Here is a 25,687-nt window from a genome sequence, read left to right on the forward strand (position 1 = left end):
ATGCATACATGCTTCACAAAGCATTATTGATACACACAGAGAGTTAGATTGCAAATCACCTGGCAGTAGGTGGATGCCAGTGCTGAAGTCCAGAAACTGTCCATCTTTGGTCCAGATGATGTCAGCAGGCGGGTATGCCTGCACATCACACAGCAAAGAGATCATGTGACCCTCCACCACACTCATATCCTCCTCTCGGCGACCCACAATCCTTGGTGGAACTAAGAAAAATGCATGCTGTATTAATAGTGTATTACACAAATAACTAATTAGTTATGCTCTTATGCTCATTTATTTGACTACTGTAAAACAATAATATAATATAACAATACATTTAATTTAAAATAACTTTTTATAGTGTAATATATATTTTTTTAAGTATTGTATTCCTGTGATGGCAAATTCCTATTTTCAGCATCATTACTTCAGTCTTTAGTGTCACATGATCCCTCTGAAACCATTCAAATATAGGCTGAAAAACACAATTCCCTGATGTTTCCTGGTTTTCTATGATTGCTGGAACCGTCAATTGCTCCTACCTTGAACAGACAATCTGTAGAGTCTCTCGACAGCTCCAGCCTTATTCTCTGCCACACACTGATAACTGGCCGCATCTGACACTTGCACACTCAGCATCTACAGAGATACACAGTTATACAAGGCATGGCACTTCATTTTTTTTCTCTCAAATAAGCAAAATATTTGTGTCAACCTTGTAACATAAATCAATGATAACGCTTGTATTTCTGAGCTCCTGACCATCACCTTCAGCAGTTTCCCATCCTCTAATATCTGATGGTGAGGGCCACTGTAGAGGGGCAGACCATCCTTCAGCCAAGATACAGATGGAGTGGGGTTTCCTGTGACATCACAGCGCAGTGATATAGTGGAGTTGACCACAGCATCCACATCCTGCATGAACTCATCAGTCTGGCCATCAATCAAAGGAGGAACTGTGTAAAATGTAAAATTAGTGAAGTTTATGTAGATTATTCATGCTCATTATTAATGAAGCTGACAATCTGAATGCCAGAGAGATCTGCCTGATGGATTTACTTCCTTACCCAACACCTCCAGGTCATAGTGCATTTTGTCCTCTCCAGCTTCATTCACAGCCTGGCAGGTATATTTCCCAGCATCCTCAAGCTGAACTCGTGGAATCTGCAGGATGTTCCCTCCTGAGGAGAATGGCACAAAAAACAAAAATGTACTGTATATGCCAGTGTTTTATCTTCCAGTTCAAAATTGATGGCATTGTTCGTTTTTAACAACAATAATTAAAAAGAACCATGGTTAAACCAAGTTGTCACATGTACTAGACATGCTAATACATCCAAACAAGTACATACAATATTTTTTTTCTTATTTAAAATAACCTAATACTTTTACTTAAGGATCCATTAAATTGTTCAAAAGTGACAAAAAATAATAATTCTATTTTGAATAAATGCTGTTGTTTTGAACTTTCTATTCATCAAAGAAAACTGGGTAACATTTATTTTAGGGTCTCTTAACTAGTTGCTTATTAGCATGCATATTACTAGAATATTAGCCATTTATTAGTAGCAATTAAGCACATATTAATGCCTTATTCTACATCCCTAATCCTACCCCATACCTAAACTTAACAACTACCTTACTAACTATTAATAAGCAGCAAATTAGGAATTTATAACACTTTAATTTTAATTTTAGAATTAGTAACACTTTAGAATAAGGAACACATTCACTTTTAACTGAAAATGGAAAAAAGTATCACTGTTTCCAACAAAAATTAAGCACCCAACTGTTTTAACATTTCAACAAAATAATAAAAAAATGTTTATTGAGCAGCAAATCAGCATATCAAAATGATTTCTGAAGGATTATGTGAGTTTGAAGACTGGAATAATGATGCTGAAAATTCAGCTTTGCCATCACAGGAATAAATTACATTCTAAGATATATTTAAAATATATATGTCAAATTGTAACAATATTTCAAAATATTACTGTTTAATAAAGCTTATTTACTGATTCATGGCACCAAAATACATTTCACTCCACTCACCAGGTAACAACACAACTCCATCTGAGCTGGTAAGTTGCCTGCCTTGTCTGTACCAGCTGAGTCGAGGAGGAGGAATAGCATTGCTCTCACAGGACAGACTGATGGAGTGTCCCAGTACCACCTCTCGCTTTTCAACCATCCCTTCAGTGCAGTCAGGATCCTCTTCGTCTCCTTCTCTCTCCCCCAGCGAGAAACCAGCAGCACCATTTATTACTCGGTGAAAGATTGGAGGCACTGAGGAGGTAGTTCAAGAAACAATCATTGATATCTACACATATCAACTGAAGTTAATGTGTGTATAATAAGCACTGACCTTGTATAATAAGGTGGAAGTCTCTCTTGACCTCTCCAGCAGAATTGGTAACCACACATGTGTACTGGCCCTCATGAGATAACATGGCATTCTCGATGAGGAGCATGTGACCGTTCACTCTCAGACCGGTGTGTGTGTTCCCATTTAATAGCTGTGGAACAGAGTGAATAGAGAGTGTTTCAATATGACTGTTTCATTCATTACTCCTTAAAAGATGATTAGAAAAGCCCAGGGATGATTTCAGGCCCGGATCCTTCCTGGACATGAGCTGCTGTGGCTCAGAGGAATATTTCTTGCTTTCATTTTAATTTCTTGTTTCATTCAGGTCAATCAAAGTAGAAAGCAAATAAAAACAGCATCTTTTCAAACTGTATAGTCCAATAACACAAAAAAGTGATCGTATGAGTGAATAATTTAATCATTATTAAATTAAATGTATTAAAACACACTGATTTATCCAGGAATTAAACAAGTGACTATATGTATGATTGAGTCATTGAATCATTCATTCAACCAATACATTTGAAATCACTGCTTATCCAGATCATGTTGCTCTGACTTCATTGTGCTTTTATTTTGTTTGGAAATATTTTTGTGTTTAAAATGTAAGTGACTCAATATTATGTTACCGTCTGGTCGACGCTACAGAGCTCTGAGCACCAGAACGACCAGACACAGGAACAGTTTCTTCCCTCAGTCAATACATCTCATGAACACTCAGTAAATAAACGTGGAACACACAACTAATTCATTATCCATTCACCACACTCACTTATTTTATTTTTATTTTTCTCATTTCTAATTTGCACATACTTGACCTGTACATACATAGTCGCCTATATTATATATTATATATTGTGTATTTTTTTATTTTTTTGCTGCTTTGTACATTGGTTATTGGCTATTTCTTGTTATTTTGTTTTATTACCTGTGTCCTGTCCTGTTACTGTCTTTCTGTTGCACTGTGGAGCTTCTGTCTCAACAACAAATTCCTTGTATGTGTAAACATACTTGGCCAATAAAGCTCATTCTGATTCTGATTCTGATTCTGTTCTTGTTCATTCATTAACTGTTGCATAAAAAGCAATATGACACTCACAATCATGCAGTATGGTCTAGACATAACCTGAGGGGCATAAAATAGATATACGAACCTGTCCATCTTTAAACCATTGTGTGACAGGCTCTGGAAAGCCTTTGGCCAGGCACGACAAAGTCAATGTCCCATTAATTCTCACTTTCTCTTCTCTTCTGCCAAAGCTGAGTGTCGTAGAATCTCCCTCAATCTGTGGAGGTACTGAGGAAATGGCACCGCATTAATCTTTGACAAAAGCAAAGAACCTTTAGTTATGTAAATCTCTTTACCTTGCATACCTACCCATAATTCTTAATGTGTGGTGTCTGTGTGCTGTTCCAGCTGGGTTAGTTGCTCGGCAGGTGTAGGTGCCTGCATCCTCACCACGGGCCGCAGCAACACGCAAAGACTGTCCACTCTGTGTGTACGTGAGCTGAGGGCTGGACACAATGGGTTGGTTGTCCTTTAGCCAGGTGATCGTGGGAAGTGGGATCCCCTCAACTTCACAGTGAAGAACAGCAGGAAAGCCCAGAACGACAGTCACCTCTGAATTCTCACCGGCGTCACGAATCAAGGGAGCAGCTGTGAAAAGACAGAAAATAAAGATTGGATAAGAACTGGATGATAGTAAAGATGAAGAAAATGTGGGTGTTGAGAAGTGAGAAATTTCCATGAAAATATATATGTAACGGAGGCCAGCGGGTAGGTGCTGTGCAGGTAAACCTCACTCCCCTGATCTCAAGAGGCGCACTAGCGACTGACACTAGTGGCTGCAGTCTTTAGCCTCCTTGTTAGTGCGCCCACCTCCCATGCCGGAGACCAGAGTTCGAGACCCACTCGGAACAAGAACAAGGTGTGGCGGTGCGGACCCAGGGGGTTACATATATTTCGAAAATTCAAATGCCATCTTTAAATAAATCAAATACATACAAAACCAATATAGTTGGAAAAGCTGAATAAATAATCTTTCCACTGGTGTATGGTTTGTTAGGATAGGACAATATTTGGCGGAGATATAACTATTTGAAAATCTGGAATCTAAGGGTGCAAAAAAAATCTTAAAAAAAAATGTTAAGAAAATCGCCTTTAAAGTTGAACAAATTAAATTCTTAGCATTGCAAAAATTACGTTTTGATATATTTACAGTAGGACATTTACAAAATATCTCCATGGAACATGATCTTTAATTAATATCCTAATGATTTTGGCATAAAAGAAAAATCTATAATTTTGACCCATACAATGTATTTTTGGCTATTGCTACAAATATACCTGTGCTACTTATGACTGGTTTTGTGCTCCAGGGTCACAAATGAATGACTAATAATTTTGTTCATTTAGTGAATCAAAACCATGCATTACAATCAGTCTGGTCTTATTATTCAAAGAATCATCTTATGATTCTTTTTCTTTTTAGTAAATCAAAACCATAGAGCACAACCAGTGCGGTTTCAAATGATTCAGTTCTTTTTTTAGTGAATGAAAACTATTCAGCACAACCAGTATAATCAAATTCTTGTGATTCTTGTGATTCTGATTCTTGTGATTCAGTTTTTATTAGTGAAACAAAACAATACAACACAAACAGTGTAGTCTGATTCCCAAATGAATGATTTGTTTATAATGAGTCAAACACATATGGCTTAGAATTAATTACATAATCAAGGAAACGGTAATAGGAACTGGAACAGAATTGTTTTATTCCCTATGATTTCCATCATACCTTGTACGTTCAGCCTGAACTGCCGTGTCTGAGTCCCAGCGTTGTTACTGGCCACACACTGATACAGTCCACGATCCCTCGGCCTGACAGACTTGACCCTCAACACCTGCCCCTTCTCCAGAAACTCCACATGAGGGTCTCCATTAGGGGATAAAACTCTGAGAGAGGTTGTGAAGAGCACACATGAGCATAGAAGCTGGATGACAGGAGCATGAAATTGTGTGTGTCATTGACTCACTCTCCATCATGACTCCATTCCACTGTAGGCAGTGGGCGGCCACTAACTCTGCACTGCATGTCCACTTCCTGCCCTGCCATGACGGTCATTTCCTGCACTCCTGAGGTGCCTGAAATTACTGGTGGAGCTAAACGTACACATCAGGACATATGAATAAATAAGAAACTAAAGGGATTTGTATCAAATGTTACAAACTAAATACAAAAACAAAGCCTAATATTTAGCCTTTGTTCCATACACCTCAAGGTTAATTTAAATTACACAGCTTGTCTGTCTATATTTCACCTTGTACTTCAATAATATACTCCCTCCTGGCTTCCCCAGCAGAGTTCTGGGCAGTGCAAGAAAAGTGGCCAGCGTGATCGTGCTGAACACGGTAAATCTTTAAAAGCCTTTTTCCATTCTGCAGATACACCCCTGGAGTCTCCAATACCTAGAAGCACAGAGCGGGTAATTGATTTCCAAGAGCAGTGGCCAAGATTTGAGATGAATTTTATGGCCACTAGGTGGCACTATGCTACCATTACACTGGAGAAGAGTCAAACAGGTCGTAAAATGAAATGAAATGAAATGAAATAAAATAAAATAAAAAGGAAATTACGAAAAATCACCATGCATGAGGAAACCTACAGGTCTGTTGTCTTTAGTCCAGGTAATGGTTGGGGTTGGGATACCAAAAACATCACATCCCAATGTGAGGGGCTGCTTCAGTGTGACTGTCAGATTCAAAGGCTGCCCATCATCTTGGATCTCTGGTGGAACTAGATTTGTGAGACAAACAAATCATTCAGCATAATTCAATCCAGCACTAAACCCTGACAGTAATTTGCTTGTATTTAATTAGGCATGTAATCAAGCAATGAAAAGCCTTCAAATAAATCTACTGTGAGTGCCTACTCTAAAATAATGCAAAACAGAAATTTGCTTCAATTAACTTTTATGTACATTATACAGGATAAATTAAGAGTCACCAATACAAATTTGTAAATCCTGCACACATTAAACACATTGTTTCATAATTTGTCATCCAAAATTCAGGAACAATTATTATATATTAGACTAAATAGACATTCATTAACAAATGTATCATAAAGCTATTAGCCATGTGGAAATGCCGCAAACGTCTCACCATTGACCTTTAGCCTGGTCTTCCTCTCCACTGATCCTGCTTCATTAGTGGCCACACACTTAAAATCTCCACTGTGACTGGCTGAAGCTGAGCCAATCACCAGCGAGCCATTCTCAGCCAAAAACACACCATGCTCCGATCGCTCCATATGGACCTCAAGGCCATTTTTGAACCATCGCACCCAAGGAGCAGGAGACCCTAGCCAGGGGATGACAACAGCAAAAGAACAAATGAGATGAGAAACAGCATGTGTGAAAGAGAAGACATCGATCAGAGAAGACAGAATCACAATTCCCTATGCACAATGAACACACTGCTCGCCAGAGCTTAAGAACAAGACCAGATATCAATCCATCTGACAGCGAGGCAACAAAGAGCAGAAACAAAGAGGATGCTGGTAAATTTCTTTCCTGAGAAGTGGATCAGCCGATGTCCTGTCAAACAGTACTTCAAGGTGAAACGCACCGAGTGAAGATGCCAGACGCAGTATATCAGAAGAGAACTGATCAAGCGTAAGAACACCAGATTTATAGCTCAAAGACAAAAGTCAAGAGACTTCAGGACAGCAGTAAGGGGAGTAGTTCAAACACACCAATGAGATCCTATATCAGCCTCCAAGACCCCTTTAACAGATGTGTGATGAACTTTACTAGGTTAGCTTTAAGTGACGGGGCAGGGGGTAACCTTGTACTTGTTTTACAGTCACCTCTTAAACCTCCTCAAAGGCCATCTGGGCAGGAATGACAGATTCTGAGAAGTGTTTATTTGTGTTTGTTTCACCCAGTTTCACTTTAGATGAAACTCTCCCGTGACATGTAGAGTCTATGTAGTGGTGGAAAGAATATACTGTAATATAGATAAAACGGCATAGAAAAAGAGGCCCAAAAGTAGTATTAGGACACTTTTGGACATTCAGAACGATTAGGAATAGTTCATCCAAAAAAGAAAATCTGTCATCATGTTCTCAGTCTTCAAACGTTGGTTAATCTTCAAAACATAGAAGATAGAAGACATTTTTATTGAAACCTTAGAGGTTTCTGAGGTTTTCCTCCATTGAAATTCCAGGTAACCAAAATACTGAAGATCCAAAACAGTCATAAAGGCATCATAAAAAATCCATATGAATCATGCGGTTTATTCTTGTGAACTGAAACAATCACTTTTATATGATCAGATTTGCAAAACAGATCTCCCCCTTGTGTTGTTTTAAAACTTGTGACTTCTTTCTTCTGCGAAACATAAGACATTCTGAAGAATTTCTCAGTGTTTTTCTGTTCACAAAATGAAAGCGTCCACTGTTGTTTTGAACCCTAATTTAACCTCATCCCACTGGAAAGCATGCTGAAAAGAGTGTTCAGATTTAATCGATACAGATGAATGTGAATCTAGAAACATTTTATTGTTTGTTGTACATATTGCAGAAGTTTGGAAATGAAACATCCAGTCATCCATACTGCTCTATCGTGTTTGAAAATAATGCACAACCTACACTACACCCTACCCTAAACCTAACCGATAGTTTTAACAAAACCAATTGTGAGATAAAAACCCAATGGCTGCAGCAACCATGCTATTTTTGCTTACATCTACAAGTTTTGAAAATCTTTTATCATGACTCATGTTTCACTGGACTTGTGCCTCCATATCAGGTTCAACCATACAAGGTGAGATGCCAAGCAAGTTTACTACATCAGAAAACTTGTTTACTGCCACTAGTGTTCATTTTAGCAGGAAACTGCAGTGAATTTTATGTATAGGTATGTTTTTGGATCTTTGCAGAAATTATGGTAAATGCACCTTTTTCCAAGGAGCCTGTATTGACAAAAAGCAATTGAAACATTCCTCAAAATATCTTCTTTGATGTTCCACAGAAATAAACAAGCCACACAGGTCTGAAATGACACGAGGGTGTGACAGAACATATCAAACCAGGTGTCATCTGCAAATAGATGATGTAGGAGCTTTTCTCAGAAGTAACTTTGCTTGCAATGACTTGTATCCAACTGAGGCCAAATTCACACAGGTGTCCTATTGGAGTAACCACAGGTGTAGTTTGTCACATTAACTATCCACTAATGTTTTAACTACATACTGTATAAATCCTTTTTGTCTTCACTTTCTTACAAGCTTTTTAGTGAAGTATTTTATTTCAATGTGTGCTTGTGCTATAATAAATGTCACGGTGTAATAATTTATTATGTAATTCAAAGATATTCATACTTTTTAAGTGCATCTTAAGTGTCCAAATACTTTTAGGGGCCGCTGTATACAATAAGTCAGCCACTTTTTTTTTAACAACAAGCCAATCAGAAGTGGAGGGAAAATAACTCCCAGAGCAGATGTTTACAGTCATAATGTTTGGATTGATTGTTTTTGTGACTTAAAGAATGGTGTGCAGCTGGTCCCGTTTACATTACAGGATAACATTAGGAGCAGTTTATTTGTCAGAAATCCCTTAAACAATACTTCAGATGATGCACGTTATTAAAAGAGTCTTGTGTGTGTTCCTTGGGTGGGGTCATGTCTTTCAGTGCAAGCCAGATTAAATGGAGCGATCTGAAAAGGACAGACTTCCTCACTCCTACTCCTTTTGGCACGTCTTTATCTAACACACCTGTAGGACTGAGCAATTCTGTTATAAGAAACAATGCGTGTTCTATATAGATGTTAAAATTTTTAAATGTATGCACCACTAACATCATCAAAATTACGATTGTTTGCAAAGAAACTAAAATTACTATGATGTGCAGTGGTCTTAAAAATGATTTAAGTTGGGTTATATTAACAATCTTAATTAAAATGCTAAAAAATTAAATTAAATAAAAAAAAAATAAAGATTTGTTTATGTTTTTAAATCAACATTTTGCTTTTGTTTAGCAAGGACATATTACATTGTAAAAATATAAATGCTTTGTTGTCACTTTTGATCAAAGATATCTATTTTAAATAAATGCTATTTTAAAACTTTTTATTCATAATAGAATTCTGAGAAAAAAATCATCAGTTTCCACAAAAATGTTCAGCAGCACAACTGTTTTCAACATTAATAATAAGAAATGTTTCTCGAGCTGCAAGTCAGCAATATACGGTATATTAAAACAGAAAGCATTATTTTAATAATTTTACAATATCGCTGTATTTTTTCAGCCTTAGTGAACATAAAAGGCTTGCCGACCCCAAACTTTTAGTGTAGAGTGAAATCATAACACATCACATATAAATCAACTGTAAAGGTTGTGTTTGAGTTAGCTCATTTCCTATGAAGTCTGATTATTAGGCACGTCACTTTATTTCACAGACAAGCACTTTCACTGGAGCCTAATGATTACTGTCATCTGCCACCAAACATGCACGACAGCACAGCCGTTTGCACTTATTTACTGTCATATCTGTATTAAGTACCTCTCATTAAGTGTTATACAGATGTCTGAATAACATTAGAGATGCAACACAAACGCAAGAAAACGAACAGCAATTCAGCACAATTTCCTCTTAATAGTAAGGATAACTTGACCATCTTTGCTCTGATTCAAGACAGACTGATAACTGGCTGTAAAACAACCCATCAAACCTTTTCTTCCCCTGTACTCTCGCTCTTAGCCCTCCTCCTCTCCGCCTGCAACACTCCCTAATTAGGATTCCTCTCCCAGTGGGCCATCGCATTCAGGAAAGCAGATGTGGCCCTCAGAGACAGAGGAGAAGAGTGGTGTTCCAGCTGATACACACACACACACACATCATGTCATATCCGCGACATGCAGGGTTGCCATAGCAGGTTTCCATCAAAACAACACCTATTAGCTTCCAGTGTACATGGGAAGAGCTGGGTATGTATTACTGTAGACACTGATTCACACTAAACACTTCTCACTTCTGCCAAATGACGGCATTCGACTTACTTTCCAGGTCTGTTTATGTGAAACAAGCTGTTAAACCTGCACAAAGTATTACCGAACGAAGATGTTGCCATCAGCCAAAATTAAGTGGCGGTGAGAAAAGAGACCATATGGTGAGAGACAATGGGAAAAAAACAAAACTCCCAAAGACAGCTTTCAGTACAGCTTTTATCACATCAATCTCTCACACACATATGCTTGTTTACATATATATGTATGGATATGTCTTTATTTTTGTTATTATAGCTTTATTAATTGCTAAAAATATTTATATACACTAGTTTGGGGTCAATACGATTTTAAATACTTATAATTAGCAGGGATGCATTTGTTTGAATTTCTATTGCCAATAAATGTTTAATTTCCTATCTATCTATTATATATATATATATATATATATATATATATATATATAGAGAGAGAGAGAGAGAGAGAGAGAGAGAGAGAGGAGATGAATGATGAATAAATCTGGAAAAGTAGAGAAAAATAACTTGTTTAAATTGTAATTTTGCTAAAAAGACAAACTTAGACCATAGATTTCCCTGCTGGTTTGGGGTCGTTTTACGTTAGTCTCGCTAATAATTGGGCACAGTCACACTGTTTAATAGCAAAACTTTTTTTATAAAAAAGCTAGTAAAGTTGGTTAACAAAAGATGTTTTGCTTGTTAAACAAGTTTAAACCACCAACACACTAACACCTCATGTTTAATTTACAAATTATATTAAACCAAGCATTAATTAACCCAGGAATGTAGAGAAGAAAATACACCACAAATACAGAAATATATCCAAAACATATATGCTAGTGTCAAGCTATGCTAGTTTACCTACCTCTTGCAGTGCAAGGGATGAGCACTCTGCTGTTAGCTACAGTCTCAATGATGGTCTCTCCATTTGTCTCAAAATAGGGGCCCTCTGTAACCACATAAAGTAATTCTACTATAGTCAAGCCGTTTGAAGAAGTAGTTACATGACACAGTACTAACATAAAAGTACAAGGTTAACATTAAAGGCCCAAAGCCAAAAGTCAACTCAAGTGTCAGAGTGGAGAACACAGGAACACAGGGATAAGTGATTTGTGACCATGTTCACTGATTTACATACTCATATAAGTCATGTTTAGTCATTTAGATTGGCTGGGGATAATGATATATTGCCTTCCTTAAATGTTTTGGTTTCCAAAGAGTCCTTTGTGCGATGATAAATGTTTACGGTTGAACAATGTAAATCTTGCAGTTTTGTATAACAGACATACCTAAAATGTTCAGAACAATCTCAATGGTATCTTCTCCAGCACTATTCCTGGCTACACAACTGTACGTGCCGCTGTCCGAGTGCTGGACTGCCTGGATCTTCAGCATCCTACCACTGCCCACAAGAAGTCCGTTATGAAGCCAGCTGATCTGAGGCCTTGGCTCTCCTTGGACCATACATGGCAACACCACCGTCTGGCCAGTCAGAGCCTTAAGAGACGTAGGTGCTGGCTGAATCCTTGGTTTAGCTGTCAGGATAAATCCGGTACAATAAAGTCTGGTTTCTATGTTGTTTGGTAGTTCATTTGTTACAGGAAATTGTAGACATTTACATTCTTAAAATTCTATCATTCAAAGACCACACTATACTCTTTATACATTCAAAAGTTTGAGTTCTGCAAGATTTTTTAACGCTTTTGAAAGATCTCATGTTCACCAAGGCTGCATTTACTTGATACAAATACAGCAAACACAGTAATATCAACTGTTTAATAACTGTTGTCTATTTTAAAATATTTTAAAACGTAAAGTAGAATTTTCAGCAGCAAAACTATGAACACTCCCAAAATCTGCATTCTATTTCATGTATTTTAAGAGTTTTCCACAGATAATCCTGAAATTATTGGATTGTACCTTGTACTTGCAAATTGTAGGTGAGTGAGACATTGCCAGCAGGGTTAGCAGCAGAACAGGTGTAGAATTTACTGTCTATCAGCCTGACATCACTAATCTTCAGAGAACCAGACGGCAGAACAGTGAACCTGTGTAAGAAGAGGTCAAAGGTCAGGGGTTGAGGTCAAAAGAGGCATGTTTTAGAGTAAATGTGTCTTTTAAAGAGTACGTGTGGTGTATATGAATGTGTGGTCTTGTGTATATGCAAACAAGCTGGTTTCTAACTTGCGCAATTGAAACCAATTGAGAAAATCAGCTTGGCTTCATTTGGATCGTAATCTTTTGAACATTTGCTTAGCAACTTTATTATGGCAACCTAAATACAAATACAACTAATAAATCTGAAAGGAAGCTACAAGCTACTATATTCAACAAACCCCCTTTGGGACAAAAGTACTCCACCTCCCACTTTTTTCTCACAAGTATTGCACATGTGGACTAACGCTGAGATCACTAAATAGTGGGTCGCGGCCAAGATTTTGTACCCAAGATTGACTTCACACAGAATTTCTAATGAATTAACAAAATTCTAAAAGTTGTTTTAGAAGTCATATCGAAACGACAAAAAAATCTGAGCAGAAACACATGTGAACACAGTTATTATGAAGCATTTGATTTATAATAAAAATAATTTCTGATTCTATGCAAGACAAAGCAGCAGTCTTTAAGAGACTTTTTTGACTTTACCTTTTTTTCAAGGCAATATGGCTGTAATTGACTGCTAACTTAAAAATGTAAAGTATATATTTCTGAAAAAGCATCAGTTTGGGAGTGACTGTTTCTTTCATTCTTTGCGCACGTGTGTGTGTGTGTTTGTGTGTGTTTACCCTAACTTGAAAATTTACAATGAACATTTCTGAAATAACATCAGTTTGGAGTGACTGTTTCTTACGTTCTTTTTATTTTTTTACAAAGCATTAATGCTGAGGACTTGAAAATTGACAGTAAAAAATTCATGAAATGCACAATGCTTTTTGTATTCTTCTTCCATACAACATACTGGCACCTAAAACATGCATGCAAATTTAGAGATTGGATCTGTTGAATACCTGTGGTTTGATATTCATTAATTGTACATTTTTAGGTTTAGGTTCAAAATCACCAAACAAATTCCAACATACAACAAATTCTAGTCAGATCAGTGTGTAAACCCTGTTAGGGCAGTTTGAACCAGCCTGTAGAAACACATGTGCATGCTGGCAAAATTGGACTGTGGGTAATTAGGGTAATCAAGAGCGCTGGAATGGGCCAGAAAGAGAAGAGGCCAATTTTCTTTTTAAAAAGCAACAAAGGTTAAAGCAAGCACTGGTGCCCCCTAACATCCCTGCAGCCACCTGATTCTAGATTAAACACTTTCCACACACAATCTTCTTTCCTGTGTGGCAGATGTCTCTGGAGCGGCGTGTTATTCTGGTCAGGCAGACTGAGACATCGACATGCTGTTTTATGAGACAGGAAGCTCCTGGAGACTCAAACATTATGCAGGCTACACTTCTTCCTTTATGACTATCACTCAAAACACACACACACAGGTTTCCTTCCTTACTTTACCAGGAATACAGTGTCTCAACGTTGCAGTAATTCCCTGCTTTCACAAACAGACCACATTACCTAATCCTACAGCTGTCATCCAAACATCCTTGCAATACCTCTATCTGCTGCATCCCTCTGACTAATGCCATCAACATGCTCCAGCACAAGCTAAAAAAATCCCAGCACGCTTCCCTTTCTGATCCCTACAGCTCCAGCCCCACTGCCATCATCAGTTTACTGAGCAAATACATCAACCTCGATGTAATGAACTTCATCTGTTTTCCATTGAACCTCATGTGATTTTACACCTTGCATTTCTAGTAGATATGAGTCCACAGGACCTTAAAAAAAAAAAACTTTTCTGCAACACATGCATACAGGTTTTTGGTCTGATCTTAATTTGATAAGGTAATCATAATGTTGATTACCACTTAAGATAATTGGGATTTCTTTTAAAAAGACACCAAAATTGGAGTTACAGTGAAGTGAATGAGGCCAATTTTAGAGGATTTAAAAGCGGAAATGTGACACTTGTTTTCACAGATAATGTAAAAGCACCTACTGAACATTTATTCTTCTATTAAAACTTGTGTATTATTTGAGCTGTTTAAATCAAAATTTTTGACAGTCGTTTTAGGGTTTACATTATGTTGTCATGGTAACATTGTAAAATTGGATATAGCTTCACATAGAAAAGCTTAGTGTTTTTTTCTCACTAAAATCATGTTAACATGAATATTGTTTATGTCTCGTTATGGCATTGAGTAATGTTTACAGACTGGCGTCATTCACTTTCATTGCGAGTGACTCATGTAACCCAGATTTTTGTAACCCAAATGATATCGATTGAGCTAAACGGATATTAAACCTAGAATATTTCTTTAAAAGGAGGAAAAAATGTCAACTTTAGCCAGTATAAGAGAGTCTTATCTCCAGTTACTTTTAGTATGTGACGTCATTGTACTCCTGGGTAGTTTACGATCTGGCCTATGATAGATCACAACAATTTAATAAACACAGCTTTATCCAACACTCTCAAAACATGAAATTAGTGAGAAAAAATGATGCCTGCAGATGATGCTTTCACTTAAGCCAAATAAATGCAAGGCATCAGTCCATCAGGATGAAATCTAATGTGTCTCCTTCATAACAGAGCACCGGTGGCTCTTGCTGAAACCGAGCTGGCTCTAGTTCTTGTCCAGGGGAGTTAGAATGAGGTAAGAGAAGTCAGCTGGGGTGAATTTTGACACAGCTGAAGCCTTTTATAGATGGCTACATCACCTCACCAGGGCCCGTTCCTTCACAGCAAGAAAACTTCATCACTCATCAGGACATATTTTTGCCATTTATTATATACCATAACAACACTGTTCTAAAAGCAAAAACTTCGGTTAAAAATACCACATCATTTCCGGCGTCATGAAACAGGTTTTGTGACACAGTCATAGGAACCTAATGAGCACATTTGGTATGTGACCTTAGGCTGTTTGGCAAGTTATGTTTTTTTTCCTCCTTTTTTTGTAAATCTGTAAATAAAATATCAAAATAAACAGAAAACTGGTCACCTTTTTACCAAAAGTATCTGCCAGAATTGTTTAACAATTTCACACAAATTGTGTGCCTCAAGATTTTTTTGTCATTATACACTTTGGGACCAGGACAATTTCTGTCAAATTCTGTCATATACACCCTCATGTCCTTCCAAACCATTTTTTTACAGTTATTAATATGGGCCAAATTTGACAGGTGAGTATAGTTTCTTAAGACAATAGATGGGTTAAATGACAATGTGGATAAATGGAAAAAATACACTACTGTTTAAAAGTCAGTAATATTGTGACATATTTCGAATGAAATAACTCTTTTCTATGTAAATATATTTAAAATGTAATTTATTTCTGTGATGGCAAATCTAAATTTTAAGAAGCCATTACTCCAGTCTTAAGTGTCACATGATCCTTAAGAAATCATTCTAATATGCTGATTTGTAGCTTAAGAAACATTGTTATATTAGTGTTTGGACGATCGTGTGTTAGGTGTCTTAGTGAATTTATATGGTGTATGACAGGTACAAAAGGACTGATTATTATTTTCCTACCAGGCCGTGACAGGAGGTATCGGTTGCCCATTTCTGCTCCAAGTCACCAGAGGTGTAGGACTTCCATGAACTTCACATGGAAGGATGACCTCGGATCCGACCTCTGCCGCCATTTTAACCACTGCCTGTGACCCTTCAGCACCAACAATTCTTGGTTTGCCTATTGAAATGAGAGACTCAGAAAATTCTTCTACACTAATTTTTTTTTAGTAAATCCATATATTCCTTACTGTTAACACTCAGATGCATCTCTCTGCTGGTGTAGCCCACAGCACTGGTGGCAGTGCACACATAAACCCCTGCATCCTCTGCTGTGGGACTGGAGATGTACAGACTCCCATCAGCTGCCTCAAAAGGTGCGGACACAGGCATGTTTGAGGGATCTCGACCCTGGGGAGAGAAGATGATGGCAGACAACCTGAATACCCTGAAACAAGCATGTTGGGTTAGAAGGATGATTATAGTGCCTTAAAGTCCTCCTGGGAAGTTTTGAGCTGGGAAGTCATAATTACGACGTGAGGTCCGTTCAAATCACTTCGGTTGGAACAGGATGGCAATAGACATTTTCTATATAAAAATCAAGAAGATTTTTCACATCTACAAAATAATGAATAAAGAATGTCCTTTTTTTTAGATTTATTTTTGCCTTTATTGAGAGAGAGAGAGAGAGAGGGGTGGGGCGAGAAAAGGCCCACGAGCCGGAACTCGAACTTGAGATGCCCGAAGTGCAATGGCGCTATATTTCGGCACACTGCCTGCTTTTTATGTTTTTATTCAATTTATGAAGGTGCTGTAAATTGAATCATTAAATCCTCCTTATTTTTCAACACAGAAGTAAGCTACTGTCTTTGAATGTGCGAGACTTCTGATTCATAGGCCGCTATAGGTAAATCACTAGAAGAATAACAGTTTAGTAAACGGTAAAACCATTTTGCTCTACAAACAAGTGTGTCAATGGTTATGATAAAAAATACAAATACCAGTTTGCAATATAAAGTAGCATAATAGACTTTTTTTTTGTACAGCTAAAATAACTGGAAGCCATGGAAGCAAATTACTACCACAGAATAAAAAAAAAAAAAAAAATGGTAATTGCGACTTTTCTCTCACAAGTTTCAATTTTCTTTCTTTTTTTATCCTGTGGCAGAATCAAGCCTCCATAGACTGCACCACAGAATAAAAAATTAAAAAAGGTAAAAAACGTTTAAAACTTTTTAGCTCACAATTAAAAAAATGTTGCAATTACAAATACATCTGACTTTTCTGACTTTCTTCTCAGAATTGCCAGCCATAAACTTTCAACTGCGAGTTAAAAAGACATTTTCTTCTCAAAATTGCGAATTTATGTTGCAAAAACGAAGAAGAATCTTAAGATAAAAAGTCACAATTGCCTATTTTTTTTATCATGTGGATGCTAAAACTGCTAGCTTTGCACATTAAAGATGCAAATGGCTGCACCTGCTCTCACATTAAAAATAACTGTAGAATACTACAGGATTTTGTATACCCACCTTAGTCTTACTCTAACTAAAAAATTATAATTCATTTGAACAAATTTACTGTTAAAGCAGACACTGCATCCATTGCATGTCACTGACATGCCCCCAACTCGGGAACTCAGGGCTAAAAGAAAATCCAGAGTTTCCCAATCGCAAGTATGGCTTTGTGGTGACGTTCATGTGCATTCAACTTGTAAATACAATCTTTCCGACATGACTTGAATGCATCATTGGAACGCACATCCTGTCCGAAACCTCTGAAGCGGCTTCTCAGGTTACCAGGAATCAAGCATTCCCCCTGCATATCCCCCAGCCCCTTTTTACTCTGAAACAAGATGACTTTAGCAGACCTTCTTTCATGTGACCAGAATAGCAATTTACATGCCTCGGGCGGATACTGCGGACAATACACCCCCAATCTATCGTTTTGTGAAACAGCGGTGGAAAACTTAACCTCACATGACAGGGGCAGGCGGACGTGAGCATACATTCATTTGAAAGGCGATTGGGAAAGCCATGCATCAAAGACGAATGGCCTGCATCAGCACTTCTCCAACCTCCATTATGCTAAATTATTCCAGCTAACTGTTTAGCAAGGTGCAATCTGTCACTATCTGTCACTGCTGGGATGATGACACAGCCAGAAGCACCATTACTGAAAAAAGAGCACAGTAAGAGGGATGTACCTTGGACCAGACGATGGTGGGTTTGGGAACCCCACTTGCTTCACAGGACAGAGAGATGGGTGTGCCCTCATTGGCTGTGTAGTGCAGAGGTCCAGCCTTGATATCAGGAGGGGCTGCAAAAGTAGGTCAGAATAGCAGCTGTTCATGAGGCCTTAACAAGCAGCGGTTCACAATTAGAACTTCACACCAAAGATTCTTCACAAGGAATCCAGCTTATCACTTCTAAATATGAGACTCTAATATTAGCATCTATTTTAGCTTCATTAAGGACCAGATGGATTACTGTAATGCTGAATGTACTGCAAAATGATTTTTTGTTTTGTTTCTAAAAAATAATAAAAACAATCTTAAGATGAGATACGGGTTACTTGAGAAGTGAAAAATCATTTAATTAATCAGTATTTTTGGATGTTTTTTTTTAGATATAACAAATCAGAAGTTTTCAGAGAATACAGAAAATATATTTTAAGCATAAACCTCAATAATGTCATTTTTTCATTTTATTTATATAATGTTAATTGGAATAATTAATGTTAATTTGTTAATTGGAAAACGCACCAAAATATTAACAAAACTTGTTGATTTTACTGATCATAAGTTTAATAAACCATCATTTGTATTTTTATTAATTTATTGATTTTTATTTCCTTTCTTTTAATTTTATATATCAATGTCTGTCTGATTAACATCTTTATTATTTTAATAGTATTATTTATAAACTATATTTTACTTCTGTATTTTTCATGTATGGCATATAGGACTTCTGTAGCTTTGGTGTTCTTAAAGATTGTAGATGGAGACTCTTTTCTGACACATTTTATTCCTTAAAATCGCGTTCTGTACACACATAATTCAGTAAAATACGGGAGTGACAACCGCATTCGACAACCGCATTAACTCCCGAAAAATACAGGTATTGACAACCGCATTTACAGAAATTCTATGCAGTGTGTACGGAACTGAATTGAAAAACTAGTTATTAATGACATATCTAAACATTCACCAGAAATGTGCCTTCGTCTGTATGTGAGATGCAAGAAAATAACAGTGAAAGAAGTCTTAACCTTAGCACATTTTCACACGGGACTAGTTGTGCTCACGGTAGTGTCAGTGATGCCAGATCTTCATTGAAAAAAAAACAATAAACAAGGACAAGCACAAAAAACACTAAAACACCCAAATGCTTTTTGTTTTATAACTCCAAAAAAAATAAATCTTATATCTCATATCCGCAACAGACCACTTTATTAACTCCATAAAGTGCCTATCTTTATGAGCTAAGACCAAACAACATGCCTAAAAGCGCTTGTAAATATGAGGACATGGCAACACTGCAATACAGCGCTCTCTAAAGCAGCCTCCTGAGAATAAACAAAGCACAACACGTCTATCAGCTGTAGTTTAGTTAAAATCGATGGACAAAAAGAGTCTTTAGCCAAAAAGCGTTGCTATGGTTACAAATGCGGGAGTGACTGCTGTTCCGTACACACATGGCATGATAATTGATGTAACATATTTAAATGCGGTTGTGACTCCTGAAACTTTCAGTGTGTATGTGGCCTTATACTCAATGATAACAGGCCCTGCCTACTAACCATGAGCTTCCACTGTGATGGTAATATTGGCTGATCCTGCTACATTGATGGCAGTGCACACATATGTCCCAGCATCACCTGCTCCAGCTCTATCTACATGCAGACTGCCGTCACTCCTTAGAAAGACTCTTCCGCCAACACGCACCTAAACACAGATTAATCATACACAATAAAAGAATAAGTGTAAACAAAACATGTCCATTATCCCTGAATTTCAATTTCACACCTAGTAAGCATCTCTCTCGTCACTCACTTGTTTTCCATTGTGCGTCCAGACTCTGTCAGGAAGAGGAATGCCATCTAATAACATACAGGGAAGGTTCAAAGGCTGACCAATCATCACTGTGACAGCTGGTGCACCTTGAACTAATAATGGGGGCTCTGCAAACAGATCATATAATTACTATGACAGTTTATGGTGAAAATATTTGTAAAATTTGTTAAGGAGAACAATATATTTTCATACCTAAACCAGTAACACTGACTCTGGCTAGAGCCTTGATGGATCCAAACTGGTTTTTGGCCTCACAAACATAAACACCTTCATCATTAACCCAAACACCTGGAGGGAACAGAAGAACGCTGATTAGAACATAAAGGATTCTTTTGTCATTCAACTTATAAACATGTCATTTCATACTTTAGTCATTAACAAACCATAAAGCTTAATTATAGTTTGCTGTTAATAATGTGAAACAGATGTGTGGTCGCTAATTAGCTCACATATGGATGTGTTTGTGTGTTTTTGTTTTTGGTAACGGCTTTATTTCAAGTGTCATCTTGACCTTTGTATCAAAGTCAGGATAAAAACAACATGCTAAACTAGTCACATTCCTGACTGAATGTTCTGTGATACAAACCAATAATAACCTACAATATTTTTCTAAAGTCTGTTATTTTAGATGTCATATAGTAATATAGATAAAGTTGCTAATTTATAGCAGATATACAAGTATTATATCAGTTATAATCAGATATTAGAGATATTGGACATATATAGCAGCCAGTATTGGATATTTAATTATGTATGCTCATTTCCAAATAAATGCTGTACTGATAACAAATTAATGTTATTAACAATAATAAATCAGTGATTAAAAAATAATAAATTCAATCATAAATTGTAAACATTTTTATTATATATAATATTTCTTGATATTATATATTATATAGATATAGATATATTAATAGATTATATACTTAATATTACAATTTCTGAAAATTTTAATTATTGCATTTTTTTCCTATTTTTACATTAACATTACCTTTGTCATCATCTAACACTCATTTAAATGGAATTAACCATTTCACATTAAAATAAATCATATACAATTTAATTTCATAAAAAATAAATAAATCATAAACTAAGCTGAATCTGAGACATTCTGAAGATTACATGTAATGGTGTTAATAAATTATTACATTTAACAGCTCAATAACACTAACACTTAACTGTAATCTTTAGCATATGAAATTACCTGAAAATAAATATGACCTTATTGTTTAAGGCAGAATTTTAATATCAGTGCATTCCCAATTTATGAAACTGTTTCTCCACAGTTTTCTACCTCATGCTTTGATATAAAAAAAATTAAATAAAAAAAATTAAAAAAATCTTGGATCTAAAGCCATCTTTTATGATGAATGCTTTTTAATGACACACATCTGCAGGTTTGTTACAAATCTAAATAGTTAACCATTAAAGTTTTAAATTTGTTGAAAACGCATTCGATTATTGGCACTGTTGGCGCTTTTGGAAGACAAATGAATTTATTGCAAAGCTGATTTTCTTTGTATTTACAGTCCAGCTATTAATTCCATTGTGATGACAGTTCTGACTTCATCAGCGGTTATTCATTCTTGTTTGAGAGCATTATGCAGTCACTACTTTATATGCAACTGTTCATCTGATTTAAAACAATGAAGCTGTTGTTATGAATGTTGTGCATGTGTGAAATTCATACAATAGTCATTTGCAATCACATTAGTAGCTGTTGAAATAGATTTAAATAGTATAAATCAGTGTCACATGTGCACAATTGTGCAAGTATGGAGTTTTATATGTACATGCAGTGCTATGCGAGTAGGAATGATCTCAAATTTTCACACATACACTGCTGGCCCAAAGTCTGGAATACTTAAGACTTTTTGCTGTTTTTGAATGTCTCTAATGCTCACCAAGGCTGCATTTATTTGATAAAAAATACAATAGCAATGGTAACATTGTAAAAATTTATTCAAATTTTAAATAACTGTTTTCTATTTTAATATATTTTAAAATTTAAATTATTTCAGTGATGACAAAGTTGAATTTTCAGCATCATTACTCCAGTCTTCAGTGTCACACACTGTAAAAAGTGATAAGTTGACTTAACTTTAAAAAATTGAGGAAACCCGTTGCCTTAACATTTTTTTTTATGATTATTTACTTGATAATTTTAAGTGAATTGCCAAATTATTATTATTATACCACATGAGCTGTTCAATGCTAATCAGGGCTCCAGACAAAAAAATCGAGTAAGGAGCCATTGGCTCCTATAAAAGAAAAACTTAGGCGCCAAATAATTTTTTTAGGTGCCACAGAATAAAAGTGGTTTATTTTATTATTATAATTTTATTTTTCCCCCCTATTTTAACATTTCAATCATTTTGTCATGTGTTTATGTCTTATCTTTTCTAGGCTTTATCAGCATTTTAATCCATCTTGTAGATGATCAGGTCGACCGGGGGACTAAGGTTCACTTAAAGTGTGAATTAAATGTCTTTTACAACTTGAAATATACAGTCACAAAGAATTGTTCGTTACACAGAATCTGTACCAATATCATGGACCATAAGCATCACTTGGCAACTGAGTGCAGTGCATCCTATAAATGTTTTCACGTCTTTCACACATTCAGTCTGTTTTTCTTCATTAGTAAAATGCAATTTTATAGGAGGAGTTGAATCATGTACAACAGAATAAGTAAAAATATTAATATGCAACAGCGCATAAATATAGCAAAACGCTCCTCTTTATAGTTATTTTTCTAGCTGACTGATGAGTTTATGGACACTGAGTGGTTATTCTGTGGTAAATGTATTACAATGCAATGTTTACAAGCTTTATAAATTTCCTCAGTTTGAAACAATGAGTTTTTACATAAAACATTTCAGTAAGTTGTACTATAGGCTTTCTTATTGCCTACCTTTTGATCATGTTCATTTCATACTATAGTAGTAAATCGAAATATATAATGGGTTCACTTGCTGCTTTAACTGAGGTGCTAAAGAGATCGCGCCTGCGCATTAAGTGCGATACTCTCCGCTCGCGCGATCCCGACGCATACACGGACCGTGTGGACGCGGGGTACAGGTGTTTATATTACCGAAAGTGTCCTATATGGCATGTTATTGTCAGATATGACAGCGCAATGCAACAAGCATCACCGCGGATGAGTCGCGTAGTATTTCTTCAGCAAGCGACGCGCAAACTGAATGAACCTGAAAGTAAGTCGCAGACGCTCAACACACAATCTTCTTCATTAAAAGTAGCGAGACTAGCCTATCTTTCCAGTGCTGATGCCGCGCGCTCTCTTGATATTGAAATTAGCTGTTAATTAATAAAATTATCCATTGCTTTCATTGACGTGAACTCCGTTATATTTGCATATGAAGCGGGAATTGAAGAACGGATTTATATCCGTTTTGCGAAGACACATTTATGTGTAAATGGGGAAACGTTTTAACAAATCATATAGATATCCGATCAGAGAAAATGCATGAAGTGACCAGGTGTAAACAGGCCCTTTCAGGTCTCTCTCACTGCGTTCAGCAGACTGTGTGCGGCAGAGACGAGGACTGTTTGAAACTCTTTCCAGTAAAACTTTGATGCGCATCGTCTTATGTAAGTTTAATACGTGAACATAACAAAAGATGTGAACGCAAAACAATCGGGAAAAAAGTCCTTTCATGCAAATTATATATAGTCGCCAGTGGCGACCTTAGCAAAAACTTCACTCGCAAATTAATATTTTTGGTCGCAAATGCGACCATTTTAGTCGCAGTTTGGTGCCCTGCTAATACTATAGAGGCTGTCCAATAAAAACATTATAGCCTATAAACATTTAGAGCTCTGCTTTGTCCATATGTAGCTCCCTGTCCTGCCAGAAGCTCCAGTGTTGGCTCTAGAGGTCTGTGGTTTGACTTTTTACCCCACCCAACCCCTGAGCGGGCCTGGGGTGAGGAGACCTCCTCTCAGCCCACTCTCTGTGAGAGGAAGCTCTCAGCTGTACTGCTTCTATTTCCTCTATCGCAGCAGTTGGTTTCACACTCTCCCCTGCATGTCCACACCTAAAATAAAATCTTCACTACCCTCCTGTGGTTGAACCATGTGCGTTAGATCCTCGCGTTTATTATCTGGGAGGGATTGTACTAGCAGATGACCATCCCTAAACTATTCAAAGATAGATATAGAAACTCACTCTGGATCTGAAGGGCACCGGAAGGCAGTTGAGAGGTGCTGACATGGCCAGATGACTTGCCAAAAATGGGACGTCCATCCTGGCGTCTCCATGTCAGAGAAGGTGTGGGGAAACCACGGGCAATGCATGGTAGAGTAATGTTATCACCCACACTGACTGTTATGTCCATGGGAGACTCGGAGAACGTTGGAGCAGCTGCAAAAAAAACAAAAAACAAAAACACTTGGTTTGCAAAAAGTGAACAAAATGTATTGTAACATATGTAAATAAATAAATAAATGAATAGATAATAAATAATAAAAAAGAAATAATCAATCTTCAACTCTCCTTTACAATTTAAATATTTTTAATAATTGCTTTTATTTGTATTTTTCTAGAGAAAACTCACCTGTTTCCTCTCCTCACTATTATTATCATTATTATTGTTGTTGTTATTGGATTTTATAATTTTTTTGGTTTAATAATCAGTATTATTATATTACTGTGTTTTTGTCTGTTAATAAGTAAAAATGAAATGTAAAAAAAAAAGTAAACAAACAAAACATTCATTTCTATTTAAATAATATTTCAATAATTTGATTTGGCTTTAGACCAACTACATATTTTGCAAAAGCCAACAAAGCCAAAGTCAATAACATCATGCTTAGTGTTTTTTTACACACAGTATAAATTGGTCTTTATGTACAGCTGTCTTTATTTTTTAGAAAGGGGGGCCCTCACAAAGGTATCATAGTATTTTGTGGTCTCTGGCATTAAAAAAAGTGTGAAAACTCCTGAATTACATCTGAGAACAAAGTTGAAAATATATAGATGGAAATAAAATAAGCTTTACAACCAATATTAAACTCAAATTTATTTTCAACGTATTTTTCCTTTTTCCCTCACACATTATATGTAGGATAATAATTATGATGAAAAGTGTGTCATTTTTTACAATGTAAAAATATTTTCTCCCATTCCAGTTTAATATGCAGAAACAACTAACTAAACAAAGACATCTGTAAGCCGATTCTCTCAAAAGGTTTAGTCACACTGCTCAGTTTATTTTCATATTATGACCAGATAAATATTTTCTCAACCAATGGTGTGAGTTTGAATGCAAGAACACCTGTTTGATTGACCAATGGCAGAAAGAGGAAGCATTCTGGAACTAGAACATTTTTTCTGCAATTACGCTTAGTGATGCTAGTGGCACATATTGCTTTTAATGCAAGTTCTATATAATGTTATGATCCAGTTTTGAATCATTCAAGCATGCTCGTAAACTGGCCATGAGCTACTGGGAGTCTGACAATCCTGTCAGGAGCTGTTAAAAGCCCCATTAAAGACACATTCCCAAAAACCAAATTTTGCTCTCCAAATTTCACACTCTGCAACAAAGCGGGGAGAACATTTCCACTTGTGGTTTGGAAGCTCGTGGGCTTATGGGCGTGTTCTGCTTAAAATCAGATCTGTCCAAGGTTTT

At 36.5% G+C, this 25,687-nt stretch overlaps 1 protein-coding gene across 1 annotated transcript in view; it reads right to left on the reverse strand.

The window, feature by feature from the left end:
- hmcn2 (hemicentin 2) overlaps positions 1-25,687 on the reverse strand; it is an 81,950-nt gene that overhangs the window by 30,517 nt on the left and 25,746 nt on the right. Inside the window, exons 16-38 of the mRNA XM_079382709.1 lie at positions 24,223-24,417; positions 20,226-20,321; positions 20,013-20,140; positions 19,760-19,904; positions 18,165-18,277; positions 16,210-16,369; positions 15,980-16,139; positions 12,310-12,437; positions 11,679-11,924; positions 11,255-11,338; positions 6,528-6,725; positions 6,029-6,159; positions 5,684-5,831; positions 5,399-5,525; positions 5,161-5,318; positions 3,741-4,019; positions 3,517-3,659; positions 2,363-2,513; positions 2,050-2,283; positions 1,065-1,178; positions 766-953; positions 540-636; positions 60-221 (exon numbers count right to left, since the gene is read on the reverse strand). Coding sequence (XP_079238835.1) covers positions 60-221; positions 540-636; positions 766-953; positions 1,065-1,178; positions 2,050-2,283; positions 2,363-2,513; positions 3,517-3,659; positions 3,741-4,019; positions 5,161-5,318; positions 5,399-5,525; positions 5,684-5,831; positions 6,029-6,159; positions 6,528-6,725; positions 11,255-11,338; positions 11,679-11,924; positions 12,310-12,437; positions 15,980-16,139; positions 16,210-16,369; positions 18,165-18,277; positions 19,760-19,904; positions 20,013-20,140; positions 20,226-20,321; positions 24,223-24,417 — 3,585 coding nt within the window. The remainder of the gene's footprint in view (positions 1-59; positions 222-539; positions 637-765; positions 954-1,064; positions 1,179-2,049; positions 2,284-2,362; positions 2,514-3,516; positions 3,660-3,740; positions 4,020-5,160; positions 5,319-5,398; positions 5,526-5,683; positions 5,832-6,028; positions 6,160-6,527; positions 6,726-11,254; positions 11,339-11,678; positions 11,925-12,309; positions 12,438-15,979; positions 16,140-16,209; positions 16,370-18,164; positions 18,278-19,759; positions 19,905-20,012; positions 20,141-20,225; positions 20,322-24,222; positions 24,418-25,687) is intronic.

Source organism: Barbus barbus (assembly GCF_936440315.1).
Source record: "Barbus barbus genome assembly, chromosome: 28".
NCBI lineage: Eukaryota > Metazoa > Chordata > Actinopteri > Cypriniformes > Cyprinidae > Barbus > Barbus barbus.